Source organism: Etheostoma cragini, chromosome 12 (assembly GCF_013103735.1).
Source record: "Etheostoma cragini isolate CJK2018 chromosome 12, CSU_Ecrag_1.0, whole genome shotgun sequence".
Taxonomy (NCBI): domain Eukaryota; kingdom Metazoa; phylum Chordata; class Actinopteri; order Perciformes; family Percidae; genus Etheostoma; species Etheostoma cragini.
In genome coordinates, this window is record NC_048418.1 from 17,704,202 (window position 1) to 17,722,221 (window position 18,020).

General features: G+C 42.0%; 1 protein-coding gene and 1 long non-coding RNA gene across 4 annotated transcripts in view; both read left to right on the forward strand.

The window, feature by feature from the left end:
- Positions 1-18,020, forward strand: part of LOC117953612 (ephrin type-B receptor 1-B) — a 168,103-nt gene that overhangs the window by 111,363 nt on the left and 38,720 nt on the right. For all 3 annotated transcript variants that reach the window (XR_004658649.1, XM_034886790.1, XM_034886791.1), the window contains exon 6: positions 11,541-11,665. Coding sequence is in view for 2 of the 3 variants with exons in the window: in XM_034886790.1 (XP_034742681.1) it covers positions 11,541-11,665 (125 nt within the window). In the remaining variant the exon portion in view is untranslated. The remainder of the gene's footprint in view (positions 1-11,540; positions 11,666-18,020) is intronic.
- Positions 13,370-16,635, forward strand: LOC117953697. Its single transcript, XR_004658658.1, has 3 exons — positions 13,370-13,464; positions 15,147-15,151; positions 16,624-16,635. It is a non-coding gene; the product is annotated as an uncharacterized LOC117953697 (long non-coding RNA).

An 18,020-nucleotide genomic window follows, 5' to 3' on the forward strand; every position in this document is an offset into this window, starting at 1 on the left:
TGGATGTGCATGTATTCTCTGCCTTTGCCTGTGATGGATCTGAGGCCAGCCAGTGAAGATGACCTTCATCCTCTCATCTCTCTCTCTCTTTCTTCCTGTCTGTCTCTCTGAACATTATTTGTGTGTGTGCCTGGGATGGGACCTGAGCCCAGCCAATGGAATTGACAGGTCGAGGATATTGTCTCTGCTGGTCCTTTTTGCTTCAGCCTTTTCCATACTCTTGTGGATCTTTGACTTATGACAGTAACACCTATCGAGGGACAAGTATTGACTCAAGTGAAACATGAAAATAAGCCTCTCTTCAATTTTCTTTGTTTCTGTGGATAAGGCGGGCCGTGGAAATCACAGTTTGAGCTTGTGGGACCTAATAACTGACATGAAGTAGAGTTACAGTGGGGTGAAAGGCGAGAGATTGTTGGTGGAGTTCACACTGACAATGCTCCCATAAGGAAAGAGTTACAAGTTTGTCAGCTTGGGGGCCTGGAGTCTCTTGTTGGCCATGCACTATGGTTTTCTGTGTTATGTTTTCTACGTACAGAGATCTGATGCAATGAAGAAAAACCTAATGTCAAACAAATTCGAAATTATTGATGCACATTTCCACTTTAATTATGGAAAGAACTTACTTCACATTTCATCTCAGAGACCAGTGGAAAGCAAATTGCTTTATCCAGGTCCATTTTGTACAGGAGTACATTTTGAAATTAAATTGGGCCCAGTTGGTGGAGGGCATACCGTATTTGATTACCATGAGTCTCAGAAGAATGTAATGACCGACTGAACTTGTCTTTGTCTGAGAATGAGTCAGGGGAGGAGGGGGAGGGAGTACTGGGCGGTATGGAGTAAGGGATCAGACTGCGAGACTGTGACAGTAAAGGAGAGGAAAATGAGGGAGTAAATAGGTCTGATTATCAGGGTGGCCTAATGGTGCTGACTGTCCCCATTTGACAGGCTAATAGCACACTTGAAAGATGGATGTAGATGAAGCAATGCCCAGGCCTATTGTTACAGTCTGCTGCAGTAATGAGGTGTCTGCATGTATTCTGCCATGCCTATGTCCAGTCCTATTGTGGCCCTTTGTAGCCAGGTAATTGCACTGTTCCTTGATTCGAATGTTGAGGGGTTTCATTGGCAGGGCACGAAAGTGGCAGAAGTATCACGAAGCTATTATTTTTGATAATGCACTTTAAAATAGGCACTTTTTTAAATGTAGGACTCTGTGTTTTGGGGTTCATGAATACTGCATTAAGAAATCCAACAGTTGTCGGAAACCTTGAAATCCTTTTTGTCTGTGTGTTTGTTATCTTTGTGCACTGCGCGCTCACGTGATGCAAGGTTGGAAGAGGTGGCGTAACAAAATGAAATTCCATGTAAATGATGTAGCAATAAAAGAGGTTTGTATTCTGAGCCTGCACGATCATGGACATTCTTAATGAAATACCAGTCATCATCAAGCCAATCTTACCCAATAATTTGTAATTGTTGCAAATGCAAAGTAATGTGACCGAAAAACAGCTTTAATCCAAATGAACACATAAGCAGTGAAAAATACAATAAAAACAGACATATTAACCAGCATATACACATCTGAAAAGGAGTAGGAAGAAGTATATACTTATTTGATCCAACCCTTTCTCCACAGCTCAGTAGTTCATACATATGGACTTAATTTCCATTCTTGACCCTTAGTACTCTCGTACACTTCTATCTTACTATACACAATTTGCTAAATTAAATGTACAATCCCTACACACATATATATATATATATACAGTAAATGCATACATACATACACTACACACAATCGATGCCAATCAGAATAACAACATTAGTACCTAACTGTGAGACAAAAGCAGAACAGACGAACAATGCACAACTCTAATTTCACATGGTGTCCTCTGTAAGCCAGAGCCAGGACTGCCAGTAGAATAGACAGATGTCTTTGTTTATGTGACATGTTCATGTTTATGCGCATCTGGGAACTGACAGGTGCACACATATCCAGGATATGAAAGTTGAAATGTGTCCATTGGATATTTTATTGAAATTCTGTTTTAAATTGGAATCACTTATTAGAAATATGTGACTCTGGAAAGCTAGTGATTTAGACACTGTTTTATTAATGAAGCCATGCCATGGAAGTGTGCATAAAAGCCTGCACATTTATAATCTTTGAAAAAAAAAAGTCATTTCATGATCATTTTCTATTGCCAGAAGAATGTGGCACGGTTTAAGGTAAAGGGTGCACTTCACAGTCTCCTCTAAATGCCTCTTGGCTCCACCTGTCAAGTTGAGCCATTTTTGTTATGTGCTGTTGTGCTCAGCACAGCTGTAAAAAAGGTCCAAGATGAGTAATATGATTGCTTAGCAAACAATAATGAATCAACACATCCTCTTGTTTGTTTCAGCCATCCTTTTTGCAGACACCATGCATGGATGGGCCTCCTGCCTTAATGGGAAACTAAATTGCACTCATTTTATGTGCAACGTGGTGCAGTGATTGGGGATGTCACAGTGAACGTGTCACAAAAAATTGAGCCTATCAATCACATGCAGTACACCATTATTTAAAGGAGCGTGTTATTGTCTGTATTTAAAGCCCTTATAGTGACTGGCTTATAGACAGAATGTGCCAATAGCACACCAAATCCTACAACGTCCTACAGCCTAACGTTCAGTGTTTTTTTAGTTTGAAGTCTCACAGCTCTGTCAGTTTGAAAGAATAAAAGTATTTCATACCAATATAAGTCTTTAAGTCAGGTATGCGATTGGGGCGATAAATAGAGCCTTCCCATAAAATGTAGCTTGTTGACAAGTGTAATGGTATATTATTACCCTACTGGTACTATACACATGTCAAGCTATGAGAGAACAGATTGCTGAATAGGTCCTTTTATTCTGATTACCCAGGAATGAAACCGTTTTGGATGTCTCAACGGAGTCTTTGCCTTTTCAACTCTTCATGGCTTTAGTGTAGACTGTTGCAAGATTAAGGAAAACCCAGAGACCACCTTGAAAACAGCGATGCAGCAGTAGTTAAAGGAGTTTAGGTGCAAAGTGGCCATGAGGAGAGGAGGAAAGGGGACCAGGAGGAGGAGAGGAGGAAGCAATGGAGGCGACGAGGGAGTTGGAGAGATTTAGTGTGAATCACCAAAGAGGCCATTTAACTGCCCTCGATCCCAGCGTGTGTCTGGGAGGAAAGGCTGATCAATAGTGTGATTTAGGAGTTCATTCACAGCCTGTGCTCTTCCAGAAGACACACAAAACACACATATAGATACAGACATACAAAGGTTATATACTGCCCCCCTCTTAGGCTATCATTCACGCCTGGCCTGAATTAAGTCATCTTTATCTATGTTAGCTGTTGAAAAGTAGCCATTTCATGTCACTTTGTGAAATACTGTGTCTTATATTTAAGGGTAAGATATTCCCTCTGGTACTAGTGAATGTTTTACATTGCTAAATGACCACAAGTCTAAGGATGATAAAAGTAAAATCACATGGCAGCCATATTTTCTGATGTAATCCTGGACACCTTACCTATATCCACCACTTCTTCTGAACAGGGTGGTATTTTTTCATAATTCTACACATTTTACAACTCAGTTCTACTCTTAGTGGTTGTGCAGGGGTGGGTTACTGAAATGCTATCATTTTCAAATGATGCTTGATCTTACTGGCACCGCATTCTTGACCTAGATTATGTGCCAACAGTCCCTCAGACCTCAGAATGCCAAGTATATCTACAAACAATCCTCATCGACTTAGCTGCTCTGTTTAGAGAGCCATTCCCACAGAAATGCAAACATCGCTATCCTTTGCCTTCAATGGGCACGTCAAACTGGGTGGGTTGCATTCAACATTCTAAGATCCATTGCATTGGACTGTAATCAAAACAACCAGATGAATTAAAGAGGTCTGCCCTCTGTGGGGTTCTAAAATCAGATGAGATGTTAGGCAAACATGTCCGTGGAGGGTATTCAAGACACTACTCATTATGTCTTTACAGTTTACAGCCTACAAAGTCTTTTCCATTTTTGGGTGGGGGTTGACTTTCTCCTTGTTTCTACCCTATCACTCAGCCTTCTATGCAACAGACCTAGGGTGTCCAAGAGTTTCCTCATCTTAGACGGTTCTTCGTGCTCTCTCCGGGTGCCACTTTTTTTTTCATTTGATGCCTGTTCTCATAAATGTTGGATCCTGTCCATGGACCAAGAAAGAGAGCTATTGGCTGCAGGCGAAAATAAAAGTGCAGGCTAGAATGCTACTGAGCTTTCTCGTCAATTCTGATGTCTTCATGAATTGTATTAAGGGACTCTAGGAAGTGTGTGTCTGTGTTTGAGTGTGTGTGTTGGATGTCTATGTGAAAGCATGTTCATACAGTTAACAGTGTTTTCTTTTACAACATAGAGTTCAGTTCAGAATCCTTCACGTATAATGTGTTATTTAAAATAATTCCAACCACGGTTTCTTTACAGAACTCCATGGTGCTTAACTGATCCCTCTTTATGATGTTTAAGAGAGGCCCATTACTATGTAGTCATGGCTGGCTTGGCCATGTGAGCCTCTACTAATAGGGAGGGTGGTAGTTAAACCTATGCCTTGGACAGAGGCACAGCACATGACTATTGGCTGCTCTCTGCGTCTGAGACACTGAGCTCCTATTAGGAGGCTGCATGGTGTGTGCCAGCATCTTAAAGCACAAACCTCAAGTGCAGTAAAGAGAAAGACCAACTCGGCTCGTACACAGTGTGTGGTTTTGAATGTGGGCGTATGTATTTTGTGCACTACTTTTTTTTTTCTGTACACTGAGATGAATGGGAATTTGGTACACAATCAGCTGACCAATTAAAGTGCAAAGTTTCTGTCCAATCATTTCACTGAGAGTAACTGAGACAGAGCAGGAACTTCCAGCTGGGAATCCAATATGAAAGCTGCTCTGCGTGAGGAACGCAGATGACTGCTGCAGTTAGTCTTTCCCGGGACTCTCACAGAGAGAGAGAGAGGACACAGGAGAGAGAGAGAGAGAGAGAGAGAGAGAGAGAGAGAGAGAGAAAAGAGATAGAGACAGAAATAGAGACATTAAACATTTATGCTCTTTTTGGGATGGAAGAATTTTTACTTTAAAAGGGCACTTCACCAATTTACACATCATGTTCAGTTTTTTAGTAATGGGGAGTACTTCTCAGCCAGTGAAAACAGTTGTATAATGTCTTCTTTTTGGAGCTTTATCATATAAGGGACCAAGTATGGACATCACTACAAAGATGTTCGACCATTCTTTATTGTTTGTCTCTCATGGGTCTCCCAACTCTGTGGATTTGTGATACTAAATCACTGGAGGGCTCTTTTAAAATGTAGAACAGCACATTTGATATGCGTACCCCTCACCATACCACATGAATTATGGTTATCTGCACACAGAAGTAACAATAACGGAAACGGAGGCTCAGGTCTGTGGCAGACATGTAAAATGATGCTCCACACTCATCTGTATTCCAAAGTAGATTAATGGTACAAAGGTAAAGAGGCTTTTCATTCTTTCGTCGCTTTCTTTCAAACCCTCTCTCACCTCTCTCCCTCTCCTTTTCTCTCTCTTTCTCCCTGTCTCAGCCAGACACTGGGAGGCTTTGACTTTGATTAATGGTGAGCCAAGCTCTGCATTAAAAGCCAGGGGCTGCAAGTGGGGCCAGACAAAAGTGGAGCACAGGACCAAGGGATGGTAGGGATGGAGGGAGGAGAGAGGAGTGCAGGACACAGTCACCAATCACTGTCAGCATCATCGTCCCAGGGTGACAGTGGGGGACGCAGTTGCAGGGGACAGCGGTGCTTCATTGGGCTGAACCTTACCCTCATACAGGCACAACACATTGTCTCTGACAGGCTCTTCACACATATGCTACTAGGACACACAGACACACATACATGTCCACACGCTCTGTATTTCTCTCTCTCTCTCTCTCTACTTTTCCACTTGCAAACACGGTCACTTTCTGTCCAGGGGGACACATCCTTTAGGGAGTGTAGTAAGATTTTTCATAGAATTTTACAACTACATATTCAGAACCGACACTTGCAGCATAATAACCAAACCCAGTTGCCGTTTTGTTTAAGTTTGACAAGCCAGGTTCATGTTTTCGTGAAGGTTATCTTTGCCTCAACTGAGTCAAAGTAGTAACGAACATATCGTGCCTGCCGTCGTCATTTTCAGTTGACATTGGAACTTTAGTAGCACTCACAAGGAGAACATGTTGATTAAATAGGCCTGCTGTATGACAGTTATGCAAAACTAAGTTGTTGGTTTAAAGAAGTGTGGGTTGGCAGTAGCTCTGTCAGTGGGGAGTTTGGTTGGAAACCGGAGGGTTGCTGGTCCAAGTCCCTATACGGACCAAAAGCATTTTGGTGGACTGGTAGCTGGTGATGTGCCAGTTCACTTCCTGGGCACTGCCAATTTGCTCTTGAGCAAGGCACCTAACCCCTACTGCTCGGGGCGCCTTTCCATGGGCATCCCCCCCACTCTGACATCTCTCCATTAATGCATTTATAGGTACTGAGCATGTGTGTGTAGTGCAGGCCTGTGTGTAATAACAACAGAGTGAAAACATTGTAATTACCCCTTAAGCATAAAGTATTATTATTATTATTATTATTAAAACAGAATGTTGCATGAGATGTAGGAGTTGGTCTGGCACAGAGCAGATTTCTCAATCCTCAATCCCACCTACAAAGCTCCGATTGGTTCAGTTGTTACTCCAAATGGTGTTAGAAGCCGTCAAAGAACACCAGACCTGTTTGAATCGCTGAAAAACTACTAGAAAAAGGACACTAGACGCTTAGCACTTATAACCTTGAATTAAAAATGACACATGGTAAAACTTGATGTTTTTCTCTCTGTGCGCCTGAATGCATGAATTGAATAGGGACTAGGACTTGGGGCTGTGAAAATACCTCTCCTCCTCAGCCGCTTTTTTCCACTGCAGGAATTTGTGTGTGGAGTGCCCCTCCCCTGGGTCTGTCAGGAACAGTGTGTGCCTGTGGCCGGTAATTGATAATGCGGCCCAGGCAGCCCTAGCCCTGGCCAGTGGAGCGTGAACCAGCCTGAGAGGCAAAGAGGCTGAAGTGCAACGAGGTGGATCTTAGCCCTCACACTCTGTCTAGGGTATGAGAGAGAGAGAAAGAGCGAGAGGAAGAGGGAAGGAGGGAAGGCAGGAGGTGAGAGCCAAGGGAGGCAGACGTAACAGAATCCAGTTGCACTGACAGGATAAACACAGCTCATTCATTTATTTACAGTTACATTGTAGGTCATTATCTGACACTCAGATCAAGAAATACTTACGCTAATCAAAACAGTAGACAAGAACAAGCCGTCTTTCCTACAAAACTCAATTTACAAGCCACCCACATCGACGAAAAATGGCAGGGACTTTTCTCCTTATAGAACTCCTGTGGCCATCAAGCAGTTAAGGAAGGTTGAAGTACATAGAGGAAGGTAGAGAAATAAAATAACCATTAAGGAGTCTGATAAAAGGGATCATTTAGTTGAGAGAGGGTGCCATTTGCTCAGTTATTCAGGAAGATGGTGAGAGGGATGCCCGGTCGAGCAATGACTAGGCCTCAGCAGCGAGTAGATCCAGAGCCAAGAGGCTGATAGGCACAATATGTAAAGCTTTGGCTTGTGTGGGGCTGTGCTAATGCCTGCAGACATGGGGGTGGAGATTCCTTTCCAGCGCTGTATACAACCACCAAGGCTTTGAAGCTAAGATATACTTACTTACTTGTGTCTTCACAAATTTGTTTGATGAGTTAGTTTGGTTGGATTCTTTGAATCTAGTAATTTTGTTCAGTTTATCTTAGCACCTTGGAGAAGTTTGTGATCATCATACAGTAGTTATAGGGGGATATTTAACTGGCATTAAAGACATTTAATTTGTACATAAAAGCTAAGCAATTTCTATTTTTTATTTATTTATTTTGTGACATTTTATTAAAGGTCCCATGGCATGAAAAATCTCACTTTATGAGTTTTTTTAATGTTAATATGCATTCCCCCAGCCTGCCTATGGTCCCCCAGTAGCTAGAAATGGTGATAGGTGTAAACCGAGCCCTGGGTATCCTGCTCTGCCTTTGGGAAAATGAAAGCTCAGATGGGCCGATCTGGAATCTTCCCCCTTATGAGGTCATAAGGGGCGAGTTTACCTCCCCTTTCTCTGCTTTGGCCGCCCAGAGACTTTGGCCCACCCATGAGAGAGAGACATCATGGCTTTCACACAAGCAAAGTGGCAGTTGGTCAAGGCCACACCCCCGCTATCCACCTTGCCCCCCTCTCCACCTCACAAGCTACAGACTTAGAAATGGCACAAACTAAGGAAAGTAGCTCCTTGTGGTGCTGGCTCTAGTGGCTTTAATTCTGCACCAAGGCTAAAATTTGGGAAAGGGACTTCAGTCATGGTCTTATGGGACCACTAAGGTCTACATAAAAGCATCCAAAGAGCACCATGTTATGGGACCTTTAACAAATTAAGGATTATACCTTTTAGCCGCAGAAAACGGCAGAAGTCACATTCAAATTAGAACAAAAACATCCTATAGTTTGAGACTCAGACCGATGAGAAGAGCCCTGAGACAAACAAACACTGGCATCTATTGTAGTGCAATTAGTAAAACTGAAAATAGTGTGTTCATGTAGGACCCCATAAATTATAGTAAGAAGGTTTTTTTTTATCTCCAGCAGCAAAAGTGGTTTGTTTAGAATAAAAAGAAGGGGGGGGGGCATTTGAAAGTTTAAAAAAAACAAAATACATCCAGAAACTTAACTCGATTAACAGGGATTCACATGATCACTGGGAAGTTTTTATTCAGTTGAAGTGTGCAGATTTTTTAGATTTTCCCGTACCTGCTATTGGCCCAGCCAGCACTGTCTGTGACATTTAAGAACTTGTCACTTTGCTACACATATTATCATAACAAATAGATAGCAGTAAAAGTGAATATCAGCACCAGGGAAATTTACGTTTTCCACAGAGATGAGAAAATCTTTGCTGCACAACTAGCTTGACGCTACTGTCAGTAGTGACAAGACATCCGCAGATTTGTTAAATGTCAACAGTAAAGAAATCTTCCAATGTATCATTGCAAAACAGACAGGTAGATGGACTGAAATGGCATGTGATATCTGTTCTGATGGTAAATTAGGTTCAATGTCAGTTACATTCATTTTTATTTCAGACCAATACCCCCCAAAAAATACCTAGCTGATTACACGCTGCACTGCTTTAGACACAGGTCTTGTTAGACGTGAGTAATGGCCTTTTTTCCACTGCATAATATGTACTCAACTCGCTTTGACTCAACTCGCCGTTTTAGTTTTTCATTATGAAAAAAAGTCCCTGGTACCTGCTAACAGGTACTTTTTGTAGTACTACCTCAGCCAAGGTTCCAAGCAAGCTGAGGCGATACCAACAGGTGACGTTAAAATCTGCAGACTACTGATTGGTTGGAGAGAATCTCAACAATTCACTGCGTCAACGTTTCTAGCGACAGACAGGGGTGGGGGGGTCATGTAGACCAGTAAATAGTTTATCCAGCTTTTTTTTTTTTTTTGTGCTGCCTCCAGGTTCATTAGAAACTAATTTGCCTTCTGGCTGTGGCAACATGCCGAGAATCAAAAACAACACACCTTCGACGTTCTGTGTGTGTGTGCGTCGCGTTCACACCAATAGCAGGTACCATTGATAGAAAAACGCCATAAGAAACAAGGGTTACACTACATAAGGTCTCTACATAAGAGTGAGATGACACTGTCGCGAGCTGAACATTATAACCAAGTCATAAACGTTCATGACACAACGCTTCTTTTTAGTAAGTGTCATTTGATTTTGTCATAAAAAGTTAGGGTGAGGGTTCATGTGTGATGACTGTCATGACACCGTCATGACACTCTTATGTAGATACCTTCAAGTAAAGTGTGACCAAAACAGTGTCACAACAGGGCTTGGTGATTTTGGCCTTTATAATGCCGACAGTAAAGACCGTCAGTCACACTCAGAATCAATACATGCACACACACATGCATATACTGGATGTACAGACAGTTTTATGATCCAGCATTATGTCTTTGTCATGTCCAATAACACATCCTCTGATCGGCATGTGAAGAGCGGCGAGGAACAGGGATAAGAGCATTTTATTTTTGTGAGAATAGTTTTAAATAGAGTATATTAAAACTTAGGGTACATGTTTTCTTGAAGATCTAGTGCACTCTGCTTATGCCTCCAAAGTGGCAGTTTTATTGGATGCAAGCTTAATTTCTTTCCTGCCAATGTGTACTAATTTTACATGTCTCATCATGACATAATTTGCACTGAAATCAGCAATTGCTGCCTGCTGTAAAACTCAAAATCAGTTTTGTGTAATTTTTGTCAAGTTAACCTAGATCAGACAAACCTCTTAATGTTAGTTTGCCCATTTCATTTTAATATGAATTCCTGAACTAATGTCTAACTGAATGGCTCTTGAATCAGAAACATCTATTAATATGACCTTCTATGTGCTATTCTGATGAATACAATTCTGTTGTACTGTGCATTACACCGTAACGTTAGATGCATGATGCATAAAGTAAACGCATCTTGTAAGCATACATCATGCTTTTTTGTGTACAATCATGATATTACTGAAACACAAAAGCCCAGTTAAGCTATTTAGATTACTTACTATAAAAATTGCAGAACATAAGTGAATTGCTTATGTTCAGACAGTGTATAAATAACAAATCACTTGTTTTCATTGCTTTGGAACTTAATTACTGCACCCAGTGCATCCTGTGGATTAGTGCTCTTCCATTCTGACCAAGTAGCCCAAATTACACAGCCCAACAGCGGGCTAAATCCAACACGATTGGTTACTGGACTCAGGCCAGACTCTGGGTGACTGATCATTTTGGCGCTAAGGTAGCTGGAGTCCTGCTAACTAGAGCTGACAATCAGCCCATGTCCACACCCTCAATTTTTTGCCAAATCTGGCAGCCTTATTTTGGCCAAAGCCGGCACATATTTGGTCCTGCGGTGCCAGAATATGGCTGAGTGAAGCTCTGATCGGCCTGACTCAGCTTGCTAGCTGGGTACTGATGAGAGTGGCAGTTCTTTAAACTTGAACTCTGGGCTGAGTACTGATGGCAGATGATTAGGTCTTCTAGGTTCACACATGGGATGATATGCGTAACAATTGTGCAGTTTTAGTTTTTTAAATATACACCATCTTTTCTGAAAGTCATAAAACTTACATGGATATTGGATAATAGCCCAAATGTCCCAAAGCTGGCTTCATATACCAATTTTGAATCTAAAGTAAACAATCAATATGACTACATAGGGCCGCAGTTCCACATGTTTAATGTTCAAGTAAATTTCCTGGTGAACAGCACACATGAGGGAACACAACTGAGCAATAGATTTTTTTTTTTTTTTACCATCTTTTTGGGCTGAATAAGTTATTCTAGAAAGGTTTTGACTTTGTGTTACTCGTTCTGTCTCCTACAGCTCCCTCCATAGTTCCCATCATGCACCAGATCAGCTCCACCATGAATAGCTTCACACTGTCATGGCCACAACCAGAACAGCCCAATGGCATCATCCTGGACTATGAGCTGCGCTACTACGAGAAGGTAAGATAAGTGGGTGTGTGAAAATGCATGCATTTACATGTTTCTGTCTGACAGCATATATAGTATACTGTACTCATCTGCACACGCATAACAAACTGCAGGTAAAGCCCCCCAGAAATCTAAGCCATCCCTGATATCCATGAGCAAAGCCCCCTGGGTTGATAATTTGTTTTTTTTTCACTGCGTTCACTCCATCTCTCCCGCTGTTCTTTGTTGTTTCTTTTTTACTGCTGATGAAGTGAATAGGTTGACCTCTGCTCCAGAACCACTCTGCACAGAGCAGCAACCTGTCCCGCTGTGAAAATGCATTGCGTCTGGGGGGAGTCACATCGACCCGTCTGCTCACACACAATACGTCTGCTTTATTAAGTCTCCAGCCCTACCCCACGCCGCCTATGCTGCTCCAGTATTGACCTGTAGGCTTTTCCCAGGGCCTTGGACATAATGATACCCAGAGATTGGAGACTCCAGCTTTTTTGTTTGGGTCCTTGTTTGTCCTCCTAAAGCTGATCGATAGTTATAGCAAAGTTGCTCATGCACGTTGTATTCCCTCAGTCTTTGTCATCTCGAACTAAGACTTTGGCGAGACTTGGTTCACCCGTGTTCCGTTCTCAAAATAACAGGCAAAAAATCGATAGCGATTTATAGATGTTTTTCTTTCCTGTTTAGTTATTTATTTCGCATCAACTCATTTGGGCTGCTGTTAACGGATCAATATCGACAGCTCCACCTTAGAATAGTGTTTGTCACATTCAGCATATTTTATCAGAGAGAACAACAGTCATGTTTTTAAATTATGTTTGCAGTTGGAAACTCAGTTATCCAATAATAGCAGCATTGCTCCCTTCTGGCATTGCACAGGTCATGAAATTGAATCCGATTGCCATAGCCCTGAGAAACCTTATCTGCCAGACAGCTTAGTGTCGTGTAAATAACACTTAGACAACCTCCCATTAGCTCATGAATATCAATGAAACCTAATCCTATTGATGTTTATGTAGCATGTCCCCACACAAATAGATGAGCACGGCGTAATCACAAATTAGTTAATTAACAAGGACAAGATTGCTAGTTGCGACGGGATGATTCAGGTGACAGAGAGGTTGCATGCTATGTTGTCTACCTCTGCCTTAATGTACCTTCATTTTGCCGTGTACGTGTTTTTTATCAAGAAAATGTACCGCCGTGTGAGTTAGAAACCGAAGGTGAGTCAGAGTGATTGCTTTGCGCCACACTAGGCTGTGGAGATGAGATTGCCACACTGGTGGTCCTCCCTTGACACTCTGTATTTTGGATCTGACGGGGCTTTTTATAGGCTCTAAACAGACTTTTCCTCAGCCAGCAACTGCTGTCCAAAGTGTCACTGCTGATGTGTTTTTGTGCCTGATTAAGCACCAACCCTCAGAAGAAAAAAACTAAACAGATGGTGGCAAATCTAATGCCATGTGTGTCATTTCCATACCAGTTCAAATGTATTATACACATGCGTGATGAAAAGTGGGGATAAATTCTCAGTGTCACACAGGCTGGCTGGGGTTACTCCCATGCATGTTTAGCCTGCTTGTCGCACATAGGGGAGCAGGGATATAATTGCATTCTATCAAGGTCAGTCCTGCCAGCTCTCCATTGATTCTCTGAATGCTTGAGACATCTACAAAATCTGGAAGTTTAACACAGTCCTAAAGTGAGGATTTGGCCTTTGTAAGAGCCACATAGTGTATGTTATTTATGGTCTCATTTATTTTATTTATCGATTATTATATTGTGCATTTAAATTGTAGGTGGTGGGCATTTTCATTGTGGTTTGAGGGGAAGGGATTTGTTTGCTTCACATTGACAGAGAGGGGGTGAGCCTTATCTCGACTCACAAAGTAACTTTACATATGGTAACTGCAGTGCTACTTGTATTTTATGTGTGGAGGAATACATCCTTGCAATACGATATCTCAGTGTTTAGTCTTTGGCAGCAACGCTTTGTTGGAAAGCTTAACAGCCTTTTGGTCATAAAACGCAATTATAGAGGGATGTCTCACATCATGTCTATCACACAATCCCAGCTTTACCCAGAGCTATAGGGAACTTATCGACTGTGTTATAAATCCCTAAAAAATTGGCTTTTTAAATAAAAATTGACTTGCTATGCACACCTTCTTCTTTTATGCATTTTCCCAATGCTTGCATTAATCTGAGAGTAGTCACACTGTTAGGGTTTTGGAGTTGATTGTCTCAGCGTGCCTGGCACAGTCAGCTCGTCCTTAGCTCAGCAGTAAGCTGTCTCTCTGTACACTATGTCTCACAGGAAGCTCCCCACACCCATTTACTAGAGCAACTTCTCCAGCAGCATGGCATTGCCACACTCTGTGTTGAACATTAAATCAGTGTAATCATAAAACAACATTCAAATAGTTTCTCTTTGCTTGCGTGAGCATGGACGCCTGGCCAGTAGTTGCGTGTGAATGCTATTGAAGGGCAGGCCTTTCCTAAAAGTTGCGTGGGTTCCATAATGACACACAGCGGGGCAAGAAGGCATTTCTCAAAGTGGAGAACCAATGAAATGAAGTGGTGGACTTTTTTTACGGGATTACACCAGCGTTCAGATGACATGATATTTTTCGCTCCTTTTTCAGAGCCCATATTGGAAATAGTTACCAACCTTTAACATTACATTTTGTAGTTTTTAGCCGTCAACCTGCTCCCAACTAATTGTTGTTGACACAAGAACACATTTTTTTCAAGTAATTGAAGTTGTTTTGTGAGGGAGTAATAAAATACGTTGTCATGGGAAACAGGTCCACACACGGTTTTAGACTATGGACATAGTCTAAAACATGTGTGACTTTGACTCTTGGGCCTCCGGAACGCCCTATGGTGATGTAAGCATATGAAGAAGAACTGGATGCGATGTTTCAAGATGGTACCCTTTTTATTCAAATGAAGGTAGTTCACCAGGCACATCATGACATACACATGGATGACATGTTTTACGTACACAGTTTAATTTGTTTCAATGCTTAAGGTGCCAAACCACTCAAAAACTGTTTGCAATACTTACAGACAGGATTTACCCCATGGCTGTACAGTGGCTGTTTAGGCTGCAGTTACATGAAGGAAAGGGACATGACTTAAAAAGATTGCATTTTCACAGTTTCACCTAAAAGCTGTAGTGAATGCTGGAGGCTGTCCTCTCAACAGGCTTCACTCCCTTTCTCAACCCACCTTCTCATTACAGAGTAAGTAGTCCTGGGACCTTGTAAATTGGAAAGCAAAATGAAATGAATTAAAGTTTTTCAGCAAAAAAAGTAGAATCCCATGCTGCCTGTCGCTCCATTTTTCTCATACCCTCTTTCCTCGAGTTGCCTGAAAATTTGGGGAGGGTGGAAATAACTCAGCATAGCGGAGGTCAGGCCTTCCATTAAGGCTGGAGCAGAGCCGCCACTGGCTCTGGTAACTGATGGCTCTGTGTGTGTTGGTGTCCAAAAAGAGGGTGTGTGCATATGTGTGTGTAAGCTTGTGTCGGTGTTTGTGTGTGAGTGTCAGCAGTAGTTCAGGTGCATCCATTCTGGATGATAACAAGTCATGCAGCAATGTGGGAAAGTCAGGGGCACATACAAGTTTACAGCATGTCACTGAGATCTGCACCATGCTGGCCGTAGCACCATCTGCATTTTTGGCACTCTGAAATCCCCATTCTACTTTCAATACAATTAGCAATTCCTTAGAAGAGCTGCCAGGATAAAGTATTTATTATTCTTTTCTTACCTCCTTGCCAGCTTTCAGAGTCGACCACAACACCGACACTTGTGTGTGGAGACACACACAGGTGTTGTACAGACAGGTTTAGATTTGTAATGTAACCTGTGAAACGCAGGACTTGTGCAGCACTCCCTCAGTCCCCCAGCAAGGGTTTTCACATTTCCGACTCCTTTCTTCTCTCCTTCTTTGTTTGTCTCCCACCCCAGCCGCTAAGACCTCATTGTTAGGCTCCAGGTGAACATAACACGTACTAAGAGTCATCTTAAAAGGACCTGGCTGCAAAGAACAAGAACAACCAACTGAAAGCGCTGAAGCCAATACATTCTCCATTAAACTTTTAGTGTAGATAAGATTATCCTTCTCACCTCTCTCTTACCATGCTCACTAGTGTTGGGGCTGGAAATCTTTTCATTTTTTTTATTTTGTTGCGTATTGTGATATCATTTGTTTGTGCATAATTTCAGTTTTTTTATTTACCAAAACGATTAAGCGGCTTAAACGGTCTTAAGTTTTGGATTTTTATCACCATTGTATTTCCATGCAAAATAATTACCATTTTCATTTTAGATTAGAACTCATGAGATAATGGTATTTTTTTGCATTTGGTAATGAGACTAATCTAGTCCCTGAGATCTAAATTGTAAGCTCATATTTCTCCCCTTTATTTATTTTTGTTTTACCGTAGGCAATAGATTGTAATTTTACCATTAATGGGAGACCATTTTTTCATTAATTACCAATTTACAAACAGTATTAGAATGTTTTCTTCTTTTTCCCCTTCCCTCCCCCTTTCCGTGTGTGTGTGTGTGTGTGTGCGTGCGTGCGTGCGTGTGTGTGTGTGTGTGCGTGCGTGCGTGTGTGTGTGTGTAGTTTCATGTGTGCATGTGTGTGAGCCTGTGAAGAGGACACACAGTATCCACAATGTCGGTCTTTGCCGGGCGGCCATGTTGTCCATGTTGGGTGGTTGTCATTTTTTGAAAATATAAATAAAAAACACAAACACACACACACACACACACACACACACACACAAAATTAATTTCAAGTCAGGATATTGTCATAGCCGAATATCACATATAATATATTGGTGTATCCAGAACAGTAATGCCCCCGCCACCTCCAAAAAACACAACAACAAGAAAAAAGCAGCACAATGAAGATTGGTAAGAAATTTTCAGTTGGAAATGGATCCAGTGCTTATGTAGTGGATCACGTAAATGTTGTCAAACCTTTAAAATGGGCCCAATTAAATATGTCCACATTAGCTCAGTTTCAGTTCTCAATGTGGTTCAAAGTCCAGGTATTGTGAGTAGGCCATTGCACACCTTTACTAACAACATGTGTTAGGAAGAGCATTCTCGCTAAGCTTATTTTGGGGATTTTCCTCAGTGCTAAAGAAACCAAACTCCCTGCAGCGCTTGCTGCCTGTCACCCCTGGCAATGCGTTTGATTGGCTGCTCTGCCATCTGCCATCCCACCTGCAACTCTGTCTTTATTTAGCAAGTTGGGGTGTGGTCCTCATAATCCCCATTTGACTGGCAGCAGGAGAGGAGCTCTCGTGGCTGAAAGTCCCTCCTGGCATGGCTTTTTATTGGCTATCCCCTAACCTGCTGGAGTGCCAAATGCCAGCTCATTTTTAAGAGGCAGATGTGGGTGTGTATGTGTGTGTCACACAATCTCTATTTGACTGGCAGCATGAAAGGGCCATTCCTAGCTGATTCTGACTCAAGTGATTGTCCCTCATTGGCGGTTTGCCATCTGTCTTCTCACCTGACCCCCATTCAAACTCAAAAGATGGGGGTGTTTTCTTGAGAAATGCACAAAGACTGATGGCAGAAGGAGGCAAGTTCTGACCCTGAGTGGTCCATGTGCACTCAACCATGTCTTACACCAGATTAATAGGTGACTATGCTTCCAGTTTGTTGTGGGACTTCATGTCATCTGCAGCTCTTTCAAATGCTCAAATTGCCTCTTTAAAGTCGAGTTTCAGAATTCTTTTAAGCATTTTTACGCATTCCTTTGGAGAGATGACAGATTGTGTGATCTAATGCACAAAAGGTCTGCAAGATGATTAAACTCTCTAACCATGTTACATTCAGCCTTCCATTTACAAACATCTCTCTCCTTTCACAGATAGAACGAAAGCCTGTTAGTGCGATGCTGTACCATCCCAAGCCCAAACATTTGTCTTCATCAAGCCCAGAGTGTCCAATAAGAGCTAATGTGATTGCACACATCATTATGTGGGGTTGCTTCGTCTGTTCAATGACGGAGCAACCGGAATGATTCAATTACACCAATCAGATTGGATAATGATTTCGATGTGGGTTGCTTCTGCCTCGAGTTTCTTATCGCTTCCTGCCATCATCCTCCTCCTCCTCCTCGTCCTCATCCTCCTCCTCCCTCCCTTGCTTCCTCTTTGCCTATCTACCTTTTCCACACTACACTCAGATTTGTTAGTCATACTGTATGTTCTCAGAGCAGTCAAATGTGTACTATAGGATGTAGTCCAGCATTAAACAACAGTTTGTTTACCAAAAAAAACAAAGCCTGTTTCTATTTACACTGTTTTACTGAAAGGGATTTTTGCCCCTTTACTTTC